Source organism: Micropterus salmoides, unplaced genomic scaffold (genome assembly GCF_014851395.1).
Source record: "Micropterus salmoides isolate LMB-PRFRI ecotype aquatic unplaced genomic scaffold, ASM1485139v1 Ms_hic_scaffold_19, whole genome shotgun sequence".
Classification (NCBI taxonomy): Eukaryota; Metazoa; Chordata; class Actinopteri; order Centrarchiformes; family Centrarchidae; genus Micropterus; species Micropterus salmoides.
In genome coordinates this window covers 1,935,504-1,951,095 of record NW_024041039.1, presented here as the reverse complement: position 1 = coordinate 1,951,095, position 15,592 = coordinate 1,935,504, and the positions used below count along the sequence as shown (strand labels likewise).

At 41.3% G+C, this 15,592-nt stretch overlaps 1 protein-coding gene across 1 annotated transcript; it reads left to right on the top strand.

Annotated features, from left to right (window-relative positions):
* The first annotated feature begins 8,758 nt into the window (after window positions 1-8,758).
* Window positions 8,759-14,143, top strand: LOC119910784. Its single transcript, XM_038729592.1, has 4 exons — window positions 8,759-9,202; window positions 9,559-9,960; window positions 10,283-10,389; window positions 10,603-14,143. Exons 1-4 carry the CDS (start codon window positions 8,759-8,761, stop codon window positions 14,141-14,143), a joined length of 4,494 nt encoding a protein of 1,497 aa, XP_038585520.1.
* The last annotated feature ends 1,449 nt before the right edge of the window (window positions 14,144-15,592 follow it).

Sequence of the window (15,592 nt, the reverse complement as noted above, 5' to 3'; positions counted from 1 at the left end):
TTTGAAAAGTGCTCTACAAATAAAGATTATTATTATTACTCTAAACAGTTTCTCTGTATGAAAGTGGACTTTTTTATATCGTAAGTCATTATAGCGATGACCTTCATAGAAAGTGTTACCATCTTTTTAGAAGTGTGTGCACCACACCACTGCACCACCTCTTCTGCTGCAGTACTAGTATTACATTGCTACTACTAGACAGTCAGAGACATACAGCATATCTATACATACAATGATCAGTGAGCTGATCGGAGGTAATGTGGCTTTTACTGAATCCAGACTGAATATGACTTATTGCATTCAGAACAACAACACAAAGGGAGACAGTACAAGCAATTTATTAAACACCTGTTGTGCCTAACAGCAGTATGCAGTATAGCTGCAGAAATGCTCCATTTCACTGTAAATGGTTACATGTCACAGCTTGCCAGACTAATAACAACATGACAATGTGAACTGTGGTTTCTGGGGAACTGGGTGGGTGGTAGGTAAGCTGCAGTCTTTGTAGACCAAACCGACAAGAGCAGTAGTATCGATAAAAACCTAACGATACCCATCCCTAAACAAAGTTTAACACTGCAATGTTTCAGAAAACACACATTTTTTATTGGGGACCCAGTCAAAAGACCACCTGTCGGTGCCGGACATGAGAGCAGCAGAGCAGAGAATAGCAGAGGTGGGTGACTCGAGTCGCAAATTTTAAGACTTGAGACTTGCTCGACTAAAACAGACAAAAGACTCATCTCGACTTTGACTTGGTGTTCATGACTTGAGACTTGACTTAGACTTGAGACAGATGACTTGAAAATGACATTCGCTCATTCCAACGTTTGCAGCATAATCCTGCCACCATGTGTGCTTTCACATAGCATTCTGGATCTCCGTTACCAGCGGTGTTGAAAAAGACCGTCACAAAGTACAACACAGACATTCAAGGAAACTTCAGAGTGTTATCTTTCAGAGAAGCATTTACTCCAAATGGTTCAACAACTGCATTCAATTAACTTTGAAGGTGCCAGGAATGGTAAGAGGTTACAGTTACTGACACCTGTTTCTATTACTAAGCTAATATTAGTCTTAATAATTGAAACAACTTTGTGTTTAGTTACAACAGAAACACTCACTACATCTTCCAAAATGATCACAGTTGAATTGCCACCTCTCCTAAACTGTTTGACTTTCATCACAGTTACTTGGGACGTGCATGAGACTTGGACATGTGACTTACTCCCACCTCTGGAGAACAGTAAGAAAACATGTTTTAGAAAGCAGCGTCATCAAATCTGTCATCAAGAAATGAATTGTAGGTTGGTAAGAGATTTTTTGTACCTTTCATGATAATTAAAAAATGTAAATTTCCACTGAACTCCAGGACTCTATGGGTGGAGTCCCCTTAATATAAAAAGGAGCAGGTCTCTCGGTTTACAGACAGACTTTGAGGAGACACCAGCAAACTGCTGCTGACCTGAAGACATTCACAGGAACGGGGTGAGTGAGTCTGAAATGTTTGAAACATTTTCGTATCAGATGAATGTTTGATTTTAACAACTACGGCGTGGTTGTTAAGGAAATGGTTTCGGGCTTGCGGGCCCCTCAAGTAAGAGGACCTCTAATATCTATAAATGTAATATTCTGGTGAGCTGTGGTTCAGTCATAAATCTCTTCTTTGAAACAAGCAGACTTTACAGCAGAACACCCAACACTCAGACGAGATATCTGCACTTTGACGGACAGATGTTGGAGATAAAGTGAATCTTTCTATGCAAAAACAAATGTGTCATTTTAATTTCACATTTTCTAAAAATTAAACATTGTACTAATTTTGGTCAAATTACATCAATTAAAAAGTATTTTACTGTAATTTAATAGGAACTTTGGCTGCCAGATATTTTCCCATTTTTTACACGTTAATCACTAGGTTTTATTCGACCTTTTAGTAATTCAGCTTTCAGAGTTTTTTCTTTTGTAGTTTTCTCTTTGGGCATTTCTGTGTTAAAGGGGAGCTGAGCAGGAGAGAAGCCTGTTTGAATGCATGTTTCCATGTGTGTGCTTTAATTCACCTTCACTGTAAAATCTGAAGTCAAAGCTGTAGTTCTGCCTACCAACCATGCCCGTCTCTTTGCTTCAACAAAAGGTTTGTGAACTTGTCATCAGTTGTGAAACGCAGAAAAGTTTTATGAGAATCATGGCTCGTGTCAGAGAGCCGGCTATTTCGGCTCCCGAACGGCTTTACGTTTAGTCTCACTTCTGATTAAATGAGATTCAACTTTGTTGTCATTATGCAGCATATGGGTACAGAGCTAATGAAACGCACTCATCTTCTAACCAGAAGTGCAGACATCTTCAGTCCATCTTACAATATGTAGAGTACAGATATTCTACAGTATGTTAGAAGACAAGTGGACAGAGTTAGAGAATGGAGTATGTAATGTATGTACAGTACGAACAGCAATCTATATACATATGTGGAGTATAAATGTATACACATTAGGTATATATATATACACAGTTGCTTAATGTACAGTAATGTTATTAAACAGTGTAAGGGTTTCTGTACAAAAATATGGTCACTGCCTAAGTTACATTTTTATTTGTTGCAAGGAATAAATATGCAAGATTCTTCATATGTTCAATAACTAAACTGAAACAACACACTACTAATGAAATACTAGGTCAATAGGTACACAACTCTATACAGACACATAAATGACTGTTTATTTCAATTAGTAAAAGTAATTAGTACATGAGTAATTTGTTCATTGTCGTGCTTTTTTTCCTGCATAGGGGGCAGTTATTATTCTTATTGATCCACACACTGATTAGTTGACTAATAACGAGCAGCAGCTTCTCTGTCCAACAACGAAACACTGTTGATTCATGTATTGATTAGTTTGAAGTGTAAGAAAGTGAACAGCCTGTCAGTAGTTCCCAGGGTTCATAGCCATGTTTTCTAACTTCTTTAGTCTATGCAACATGCAACAAGCCAAATATTTGTTCAAACAGTTCTACAGGAAATGTTACTTCAATCCACCTTTCTGTCTGTCTTGATGCAGTTTGTCACATGTTGTCTAGAGTTTTCAGGCTGTTCTCCCTCACACATTCAATAACCAAGTTGCTCTCCCCTTTTCTTCTTCTTCAGTTTGGACTCTGTGGAGCTCTGTCACGTCTCCAGCCGCTGTGAAAACTCTCCCATCAGAGCGCTGACTGACCTTCTGTAACACTGCCACCTGCTGCTGACTGACTTTCTGCTCTCACATCATCCTGACTTTTGGATTTGAAGGTATGAGCAGTTGGTGTTTTGTTAAATTAAGATGGTGAACATAGTTAACAATATAACTGCTTAGCATCATTGTGCTAATGTTAGCATTTTGGGTGGAAGGAAATGAGTAAACAGGTTCATGTTCAAAAGGAAAAATATGTTCATTTACAAAAAGGTATCTCTTAAAGAACAATCAAACAGAAAACAACTCCCAAAAGTGGAAGCGAGGAACAAATGTGTCTTGCTAAAGGGAACTAAGGCAAACGTTAAACACAAAAGTAGCGTTAGCAGTACAGCACACAATCACACAGCGCAAACAAAAAGGTAAAACACACTACACTTAACCACAGGACTCCTGACGCTCACTGCAGCTTCTTCCCCAGCTCTTGTGCTCTCCACTGATTAGGAGAGTGGCATCAGCTGTGCTCCTCAGCCTGCTGGCTGCAGCATTGGGTTCAGGGCAGCTCCTGCTTCGGGCAGAGAAGAGACAGCACGCTGAACATGCCAAAACACACAGAAACGACCCTGTTTGGGACTGTTAGAGGTGAAATACCGAAACTAAGTGAAAACACTCAGATAAAGTGCAGCTCACATCCACTTCATTGGAAAGCATCCTGGAGCAGAGACAGTCCCAAACAGAGCAGGTGTGCACCTCAGTGCCTCTCTTCAGCTACAGTGTCATACCTCGTCATGTAACTCAAAATGCATGCCGTTTTATTCCCATTTTAAAAAATATACACGCTGAAAATACTTATTGTCTTAAATGTTATGGCAAAGCCTATATAGAAACATAATCCTTCTTACTTTCATGTATCCATACTTTTCTGTCACATGTAAAGATGGTAAAAACATCAATTATTCGACGAAAGACAGACAAACTCATCCAACTTGCAGTTGTTGGCGGCGCATCAGTATACAATTTTTCTAACTTCAGGCTTTTCTTTGCTGTGAGTTGAGCAGGAGAACAGCCATTTTGAATGCATGAGATTTTTGTTTGGTGATATGAGCTGTTAGCCTTCTTTTCAAGAACTAACAGCTGGTGGAACTAAAGTTAATGGAAAATGGAACTTTGGCTCTTTATATCTGTGGTTTTCTAAATGAAGGAATCTGACAAAACATTAAGTGTCACGTTTAATCTTCAGAAATAATAAAGTAAATGAATCAGAACAAGGAAACAGTGTGTGTAGATGCAAAGCAACAAACATTCTTGCTTATCAGAGATGGACTCCTTGACTGTGACTGATAAATTTTGTCTTTACCAGCTAGGATTTTACACTCTTACTGATACTCCCTCAGTTCTTTTGCATAACTAAATAAAAGTAACTTTAAAAATACATCATTTCAAAAAGAATAAATTCAGAACAGGATTAGAATTTAATATTTTATTATAACTAAATGTTTCCAGGGCAGAACAAAAAAAAAAACATTGACAACAGCAAACTCATTATATAAACTAAATATCTCACTGTAAACATATCTAAAATTTCAAAATAAATTATATCAAGTGAAGTTTAGAAAGATTGAAGAAGTCTGTAATAATCCTTCCTCCTACTCTTTTCGGCTGCTGCTGGTAAAAAGGAGGGGTGGACTTGCTAAATTCATGGAAAACAAAGCTAAACAGCTAGACTACATACAGACATCTTTAGTTTTAGCTTGTTTGTTAACAATTTGCTTTTAACTAAGACTGCTTGTGTAAAACCAAAACACATTTGCAGTAGCTGAGATACAGCGGATTAAATACTGCTTTCTACATGTTTACCCTTGTTGAACAGGTGTATTATAAGGGCCCGAGCACGAAGTGCAAGTGAATTGTTTTTGCTGGGATTATTATTCTTATTAGGGCCCAAACAGCGACCGCTATGAGGACCCTATTGTGTGCACACACATCCCAACTGGTGAAAATAGTGATCTGATGTGGGTCCCGTGCATGGGTGCACAAAAATGGCTCGAGAGCGCCCCCTAACAAATTTCAAAACCAAAGCCCCTCCTTTCTCTTAGGCCTACATTCACCAAACTTGGTAGGCATATGTATCGTGTCCAAACTTAAAAATAAGCCTCTTGGAGCCATAACATACGGACCGTGAGTTCAACAGGAAGTCACGGTCCGTACTTTAACGAACTGCTCCTAGGGATATGACGAGATCAACTTCACATGTGGGCTGTGCATTCCCAACACGCTTGCGATGTTATATTGCAAAGCTTTTTTTGATTGATCAAACGGTGTGTCAATGGCGTGGCGTGGCGTTCAATTTTGATGATTCACCATGAAAAAGGAAGAAGTGAGTAAATGGGCTAGATATGGTCAGATCTGCTAAAGAAAAGTCTCTTGGAGCCATATGCTAAACCCAACAGGAAGTCAGCCATATTCATTTGAATGTCTGACCGTCCTCCATTTATAGGTCTCATATTTTAACAAACTCCTCCGAGAGTTTTAAACCGATCGACTTCAAATGTGGGCAGTGCGACCTTAAGGGCCTTGTGATGTTAAATTGCGAAGCTTTTTTTGATTCATCAAACGGTGTTTTCGTGGCATGGCATTCAAGTTTGATGATTCGTGAAAAAGGAAGTAGCGTGTAAATGGAATAGACATGGTCAGATATGTTCCAAAATCACGTCAATCCCTAAGAGACTTACATATCAATATCCAGTCATAGCTATAGCACCAACTACTCGCATCAAGAAAGGACATGTTTCAAACTTTATCTGTTTTGGTCCCTTCATTTTGTTACACCTTATAGCACCTTAGGGATGGTTGACCACATCCATCTCATGATTCTGCAGGAAAGCCATAATACTTTAAGGATGTTACATTGTGAAACTTCTGAGTTCTTGTCAAAAGCTGTCGCCCTGGTGAGTAATTACTTGCCATGAAAGAGGAAAGTCAGCCACAGTGAATTAAAGTAATAACTGAAACATCAACCACACTGTCAGATATTTTCCACACATCACCCGTTTTCTGAGGAGATTAAACTAGCCTGCCGTTAATTATCAACATAACCAGCAGCAGCAATGATATAGCAATCTTTTTTAATAGCAGGAGAATCCAGACCACAGGCGCGTCTCACTCTCTCCTGCAGTGCCGCCGCACCAGGGTACACGTGTCAAATAAGGCATCCAGACTTTGGTTAAACGAGAATATAAAAGTTTCATCAGTCACAGGGCAGCCACAGTCCCTCAGACCTGTAGACCGTCAGCCTCTCGCTTGCTTTTAACCTGATGGTATGATCTCTGTCATCATACACGGCTGGTTGCACGCACATCAACACAGCGTTCAGTCAGTGCGTGGCCGAGCAGGGTGGAGAAAAAATGCACAGGAGAACAAGAGAAAGAGAAAAGGCAGAGCTGAGACGGAGAAATGGCAGGAGGAAAGTGTCTGCAAATGCGCGAAAATTACAGATATCTTCATGATTAAGGGACAAGGTGTTACTACTAGCAGGGCTGCCCTCATATCACAACTATCTTTCCAGAGTTAATTCTATTTTTTAACAAAAGTAGTCGTGCCCTGTAGAAAAACAGGAGATGCGTGTGTATGGGAATAATCTGGTAAATACTTCTATACTTGTTTCAGATGGACGTATCTCCAGTTACTCAGATCTACCAGAGCTTCATGAAGATGATAAACATAAATCCAGTCAGACCTCTGAGGAAATGGAAATGGAAATTATTATTATACTGATCTACAATTAACCTATAGTAGGCCTTGACAATATTCCCACTCCAGCTAAAGCTATAGCAAGAGGAGTTCAAAAATTAACATAACAGTTTTGTACACAGTAAAATACATGCAGCTTGCATGCTTGTCACACTGCACCTGTTACCAGAGAGCGTGTGACAGAGACGGGGTTCATTGTTGTATCTCTCTCCCTTTCTCTTCTTTCAACTTTATGTAGAAAACCAACCCAGCAAGACATGTTATGCAAAATTAATATATAAAAGGTTCTGTAAATAAACTGTGTCACAACTGTTTGAGGTTCTTATCCCGGGACCAGGAGCTGTCTCCCGAGTGTGCCATGTTTTGAGTTTATTTAAGACATTTAAGGCAGAGCGGGTTGCCTGTTAATCGGAAGGTCGGCGGTTTAATCCCGGCTCCTCCAGGCTGCATGTCGAAGTGTCCTCGAGCAAGATACTGAACCCCGAATTGCCCCTTGCGGCTGTTTCGCCAGTGTGAATGTGTGTGAATGTTAGTTTCTGTTTGAGCACTTAGGCTCAGTGTGTGAATGTGAGTGAATGGTGAATGCAGATGTAGTGTAAAAGCACTTTGAGTGGTTGAAAAGACTAGGCGCTATGCAAATACAGAGCATTTACATTTACCTTAATAACAGAAATGCGTGTACCTATTCACTCTTTTCTGTTCTGTTTTACACTGTTATTTCAGTGTTTCTTATTTTCCATATTTATATTGCATTAGCCTATTGGTTAATTTAATTTGATTATTTGTGTCTGCCTTTCCAGATGACTGCAAATAACTTCTGTTACCAAAAATGACATTCAGTTCATGTGCATTCAAAGTGTGATGCCTGGGGCAGACAAACAGTGAGGCATAATGCTAATTCTTAATAATAATAGTAATATATTTGATATAAAAAAATATAAAAATAAAATGTATTACTATTTTACAAATGTGTGTAAATAGAAAGTTATTAGTCATTTGGTAATATCTTACTAAATAAAGAGTAAAGATAAAAAGGACATACCCATATCATAGTGTAAATGTCAGTCAGTCAGAAATTCTGATTAAGTACTTAATTTATTTATCGATATTTGCATTTATGTAGGCTAACTTTTATCCTTTTGTAAGGTCCACAGTAATAGAAAAAGTACTATTAAAGGAAACATAAGAAATATAATATACAACTTCCTAATCATCACTAAAGTCAGTATGTTCTGAAAAACCAGAAGAAAAATTTAGATGTTCACCTCTTTAAGAGACCTGTGTTGCAGCACCATAACCATAAATCAGATAATTGACTTACTAGCTGAACCTGAGAAGGTGTTGAAATGTGTTTTGATGTGATATACATCAGTGGGGTGGAATTTGATAAGGCACCACCAAGACACTTTGTCCTTAATAATGGCGTGTAACATAGCACACAGTTTGGGGAATTTTGGTTTGTGTATTATTGGTATTTATCTAATTATGTATGTCTTGGAGTAAGCTTTTGGAGATTCATCTATTTATAATATCAAAATTCCTATAGCTAAACACAAAAATCTTTTCAATTCATATTTGTTATATTTATATAGGGTTTTGGTTATTATTACACACCAAGTCAGCAAAGCAAATTCCTTGTAAGGGTACTACTTGATTGTGAGTATTAATCTTTGCTGCTTTGCTTACTTCAACCGGGCAAGAGTGCTCAGCCAATATCAACCATTGTTAAGCACTTTCATTACAGTTGAACACAGTCAATAAAGTGAGAAACCTTTATTAACATTGCACAATTGTGTCTCTATCCTCCTTTCTCTTTCTCTCACGCAAGCCTCCTTCATATCAACAGCATGGCCCTTCTCGACTACCCTGTTCCAGAGTTGGATGTTACCTTGCAAGAAGTGAGCCGTGTCCTGCAGCTCACTTTAAGTCCTGACCTTTACCCTGAGTTTAAAAGTATGATGGAACAGGAGAGGAAGCTCCTTGAAGAGGCCCATCAAAAATTAGCAACCAGCGCTGCAGGCAAAGAGAACTGGGTGACGGAGCAGTTCAAGAGAGCCCTGCTGTCCTGTGCTGACCCCGTGCCCACCTCCACAGCTCTCCCTGTTGTTCTTCTTCCTTCCCAAGCAAAGCAATGTACCCAGCTGCAAAGGGCAGCCGCTCTGCTCTGGGCAGCAGCAAAGCTGTACAGTGAGCCCTTGTTACTGGAGGGGAATGTGCCAATGGAGCGCACACAGCAGAGTGAAGTATTTGCTGCCATCCGGATTCCTGGCAGGATTCACGATGAGATTAAGGTGAGATTGACAAAACACAATTGGAAAGACGATTTTGGATTTGAAGTTTTCAGGCAGCACATTAACATACTGGTGAATCTTAAATTCCCATCATACACGTAAGGAGTGGGTTCAGACTTTAGAAATTAAAAGGCGGGGGAAGGGGTTTATGAAGATGTTCAACCATTTGACAAGCACTTCTTTCTATGCTGACTACCATTGTTTTAACTTCTTACCTTGCTGCATTGAAGTACAGGTTAACTCCAGGACGCCATAACATCACTGCTGGGTGTGGTCAGAAGTGCTTGAAACTGTTGACCAAAAGCTCAGCAAAACACAGCTATTTCTGATCTGTAGCTTTGTCATTTCATTTCCAGGTCTACCCAGATAGCCTCCATGCCATCGTCACCTGTGTTGGAGGAGTGTTCCCTGTTGACATACTGTGGCGTCCTAGCACTGGGGGGCCGGTTTCAGCTCGATCATTCAATGACATCTACAAACAGCTGACACAGGTGATGGATCAACCCAGTGCAGGAAGACAGAATGATCCCTCTGCCATTTGCAGCCTCTCAGCTATGGAGCGCAAAGCCTGGGCTGCCACCAGGGAAGAGATTCTGGAGCAAGGAGGAGATGCAGCAGCATCACTAAGGCTGATGGAGAGTGCTGTTCTCACACTCTGCCTGGAGGAGTGCAACGCACCCTCTGAGCTGGCTGATATCCTCAATGCAGTGAGGCTGGGAGGAGGAGGAGACAGTCCTTGCCTGAGATACTATGACAAGGTATTGGATAGAAATTGGATAATTTTCTGTTCACATACCACATCAGCCAAATCACATAAATGGGTGCTCTTATCAAAACAATACCACTAATATTGGAAAGTAACAAATTAAATTAATACCTATATAGAAAATACACTTTCAGATCAATGTATTAGCATTAAGACTTTAATTATATAATTATTATAATTTCCCTATGCTATACTATAATTTATCACTTTAAAGTAGCTTCCTAGGAGGTGGCTCAAAACTATTTTTAAAAACACCATCAAAGGTCACCAACAAATCACTAACAAATTATTATTGTTATTATTATTTTGAACAGGTGATGAACCTGGTGGTATTCAAGGACGGCACAGCTGGGATTGTATTTGAACACAGTGCTGTGGATGGGATGGTGGCTGGGCTTGTGACTGAGCATGTGTATCATCTGTCAGAAACTGTTGATTTAAACCTAGTCCACACTGACACAGAAAACACAAATGAGTCAGTGAACAATGTTAATGTCAATTCTGTTTGCCCAGTGTCCCTAACATTCCCCTTGCAAGGAGTAAATACCCCCAAGTTAAGCACTTCCTTGCAAGCAACTCATTTGGTTCTCACTTTTGATGTGCCCTCCTACCCTGATGTCTTTTCTACTCTCAGAGGGCAAAGAGGCCTGTATGACGCTTGGATCAACTTCTCTTTGCAGCTTTCCCTGTGGCAGACTCTTGGGGAATCTGCTGTCAATCACATGCTTGTCACACCTACCCATGTCCGTCACTACAAACACGGCCGATGTGATCCTACATACTCACTCACCATGCATTCTCGTAAGTTAGTACGTGCCTTGGAAGCCTGTGTTGGCCCAGATAACACAATCCAATACACTACTGACCTCCTACACTTGTTCCATGTTGCATTTTTGGAGCATAAGAGCCTCATCAAAAACACCAAAAGGGGTCAAGGAGTTGGTCCCCACCTAGCCGCCCTGCGTCGAGCATTGCCATCTGATAACCCACTGAAGAAGTTCCTGGACCCATTTGGGTGTCCATCTGTGTACCTCACAGGTACAGATCTGATGGAAGGTGTGGAGTGTGCAGTAGGGAATGTTTATGCCCAAGATCAGCTGGTTGTAACCTACCTCGGAAAAAGAGACAAGGTTTGCATTGTGCTTAATGGGAAAGGAAGTTTTGCTCTGGCATTGGAGAAGCTTCAAGAAAGCCTGAAGAAAAATGTGAAGTTAGTGATGCATCTAGCTGTTAGATATGCCATTGCATACCAGATGGGAGCCCTGGATTGTCTACTCCAACAGGGTCAACGAGAGGAAATGAATGGAGAGAGAGATCACCGCACAGAGAGCCCAGACTACACTCTAGTGATCCATGGTGGTGCTGGAGAGGTGATGATGCTGAACACCGAAGTGATTGAGGTTATTGAGTTTGCTCTGCAAACAGCCTTAACCCTTGGATCCCAAGTGCTTCAACAAGGTGGAAGGAGTCTGGATGCAGTTCAGAGGTCAGTAGAAGCTCTGGAGGACTGCTTCCTATTCAATTCAGGTAAAGGCTCAGTATTCAACAAAGATGGCAAAAATGAAATGGAAGCAACCATTGTAGATGGCAATGCAATGAGGTCTGGGTCTGTTGCTTGTGTGCAAAGTGTAAAGAACCCAATAAAAGCTGCCAGATGTGTCATGGAGAAAAGCTCACATTCACTCATTGTGGGAGATGGGGCTGAGGAATTTCTACAAGGGTTGGAGGAGAAAGAGAAACCTGTTGGGCCTGAGTATTTCTACACTGATATACGTCACAGAGAGTTAGCTGCAAATCTCAGTGGTGGAAATGCCTCAAAAAACAATCATCCTCAGACAGTTGGAGCTGTGGCCTTGGATCGTTGGCATAGGTTAGCTGCTGCATCCTCCACAGGTGGTTTAGTAGGAAAGCTGAAAGGGCGAGTTGGGGATACGGCAGTAGTAGGGGCAGGAATATATGCTGATGACAAGGTAGCCATTACCTGCTCTGGAGACGGAGATGTATTTCTGAGGCAAACAGTTGCACAGAAAATAGCCAGTCTCTACCACCACAAAGGCTATAGCCTTAGGCAGGCATGTAGAGAAGTGATGGCTGAAAATCTGAATGGGATCTGTGCAGGAATCATTGCTGTGGACACTAAAGGTGATGCCATCATCGAAGCAAATGCTACTGTGATGTTTGTGGCCTCAATGATAAATGGCATTTCACGAGTAGAGGTCCTGAGGCCACTGAAGAGCTTCTCTGATGTGATCTGGGAAACAGATGAGCTGGTTGCCTACCTTGATCCCAACCCCTGGATACCTGGGTCAACCATTCTGACTAAAAAAACTCGTAGTGGGGCAAGCAGCATCTTCCAGTTGGCTACACCTGATTTTGTTGCTATGCTACAAGGGGCAAAAGCTGTGTCAAGCTTGCTATGTGAGCGATTGGGAGTGCAGCGCTGTGCCTTGGTTTTCAATCCAACACCTGATCAGCCAGCACAAATCAGACTGCTACCGCTTCATGGCATAGAGCCAAAATGGCAGCCCATTCTAGCCAATGAAGAAGAATTCCACACATTCCATCCTGGCTACTGCACCTCAAAAAATGGCCCACGCTGGGATGATGAGGCACTGGCCCAGGTTCAAGCAAAGATTAGAAATGGACTGTCAACACCGAATGCACCCCTTTGCTTTAACTTTTTTGGAGACGCTTCCCATGATAATCTGTTCAGTCGTATTGTGCGTGGAGTGCAGCAACAGTGGAGAGTGTGGGAAGACAGTGGACATGTTGCCTTCCTGACACCATACCCAAACACTCCTGGACTAACTGTTGTGGTGCCACGCAAACCCCTGTCCAGTGACATCTTCAAACTAGAGGACGCTGACTACAAAGCACTGATCTTAGCCACTTATAAAGTAGCCCGACTACTGGAAGAGGGGATGAGAGCTCAAGGCGTTGCACTGATCTTTGAGGGCTTTCAGATTGACTATGCTCATGCCAAGCTGATCCCTGTGTTACCCTCACCAGGTGGCACTAATCCCGCTGAACTGCAATCAGAGTGCTTCCAAAGTTACCCTGGATATGTGTCATCACTGAATGGCCCAGAAGCTGACCCTGAGGCCCTCAAAAAGATCCACTCAAAAATTACTGAGTGCAGGCCTCCTCATTCATGGGAAGACCCTCAGTCTCACTCCACACTTGCCATCAAGAGCCAGTGGTATCGCAACCTTTTCCAGATTCAAAATACTCTTTTCCACAGCACAGTCGAATATTTCCACAGTTCCTGTCAGTACTCTTATGCCCTAACCCCTCTCACCACAGACACCATCTCCTCACCAATGGGTCTAGGATCTGACTCAGAACCAGTTTCTGTTAACCTGCTGGGCCAGGACATCTACCTGGCTGACTCAATGCAATTTGTGCTTGAATACTTCCTTCGCTTCCAGGAGAATCTGCCAGGGACGTACTACATTTCTCCCAGCTTTAGAGGGGAAGACCCTGATTCCACGCACTTGAACCAGTTTTACCATGTGGAGTGCGAACTGTTGGGTGACATGGACAAGGCCATGTCAATAGCAGAGGGATTCCTGGCTCACCTTACCAAGGCTATGCTGAAGAAACACTCTGATATGATCCTCAACACTGCCGGGACCCTTACACATGTCACAGCCATGCTGAGTAAGCTGGATGGAAAAACCGCACTGCCAAGAGTCCCTCTAGACCAGGCCATTCCAATGATGCCCTCTGCTGACTGCCTAGAGTGGGTCCAAGATGGCCAGGCCCAGTTTGGCAGAAAGCTAACACGCAAAGGAGAGCAGGTCTTGATAAAAAAATATGGTGGTGCTGTTTGGCTGACTGAAATGGACCATCTAGGAGTTCCCTTCTACCAGGCATATGTGGAGGGCACTGGGCAGAGTAAAGCCAAAGCTGCTGACCTTCTCCTGGGGCTGGGTGAGACTTTGGGTCTTGGTGAACGTCATTCCACCCCTGAGATGGTACAAGAGGCCCTCAGGCACCATGCCGTGCCAGAGCAGTCCTACAAGTGGTATATTAACATGCGGCAAGTGAAACCACTCCTCACCAGTGGATGGGGCATGGGGACGGAGCGCTACTTGTGTTGGCTGCTTCAGCATGATGACATCAGAGATATACATATCATTCCTAGGATGAAAGGAATGAAGTATATGCCCTGATCATGAGTTCTTCACAGGTTTTCAGGCCCTCAGATGTGATATGTTTTGATATGCTGAGTTTGGGAAGTTCAGATCAGAACAAACTACAGCTCACAAAATCTGTCACAAAACTGGCACAAAGCAGACATAACTCAAATCATGTTTCAAAGAAAAGATGGCATTTTATTATAGGTTGATTTCTGATCATAAGTTCAAATGTAAGCCTTTTTGTGTGATTCTTGTGGATAAAGTACTATTGCTGTTTTTGTTCAAATAATACTAATCAAAATCACAGACAAATTGACACTTTTCCAATATGTTGCTATGTTTTAATACATTTACAGAGCCTGCCATTATTACATCAGATGCATGATTATTATGTGAATTTGAATATGTTACTTTTTTTGTTTTTACTTAAATACTGATCCCTGTTAACTGATTTATAATGTAGGCTATTTGTTTGCTTTCTTGGTTGTAGTATAATGAAATCATCAATAAAATAAATCAAACCTTTGTCACTGTCATATGGAGCCAACTGTTTCTAGATAATTGTAACTTTGTAAAGCAGTTCTTAATATACAAATTAAAATGTTCCTGACTAAAATTTGGTTTCTCATAAGCTTTTAGAATTATTCAGGGTAGTTGAAAGCATACATGTAAAAGTAAACTCACTAACTGTGTAATTGATGTCACGAAGATGTTGTTAGGTCTCCTATTACGGCTCTTATGTTTGCACTCCTTAATAACTTTAATATACATCAATGCATATTGAAAAGTTAGGTGCTCTGAAAAAGAGAGTATAAAAATTGGCTGTCTGTAGTCCTCTCAGGGCTGCAGTAAGCACAGCAACTCGTTTCATTCGGACCGAATGCAGTGATTGGCTGGGTGACCACATGCCACGGAGGCTGCTTCGTGAAAGGTCATATCCTGTGTCCAGCAGGTGGCACTATTATGAGAGGCCATTTAGGGTGAAAACATTGAAAAACAGACACACGCACACTGAAAACTGTCATACACACACTGACGAACACATGTAGTCTAGGCCTAGGTGCAGTATACTTACACCCACAGAATGGTTGGCATAAAACTTAAAATACTGAAATACTGGCACATTCACATTGACAATGTGCACATACACACTGAAAATAATCATACATATACTTCAATGAGCACACACGCACTGAAACCTATGGAAGATTTAATTGGACTTTAATATTTGTAACCCACAAAAGACAACCTACAAATGTGTACAATGATGCACAAATATTTCACTATCTGCAAGTGTGTATTTTTACATTTGATGTTGTGAAAAATACAGGGTGATGTGTACACACCAAACTGTTTTTACACATTTGCAGATTACTTCGTGTGCGTTTGCGGGTCATGTTACATTTGTTACTTCCTTTTTACACATTTGTGGATTTTTGTACTGCGGACATCTGTAAATAAACATATAGACAAATATCTCAC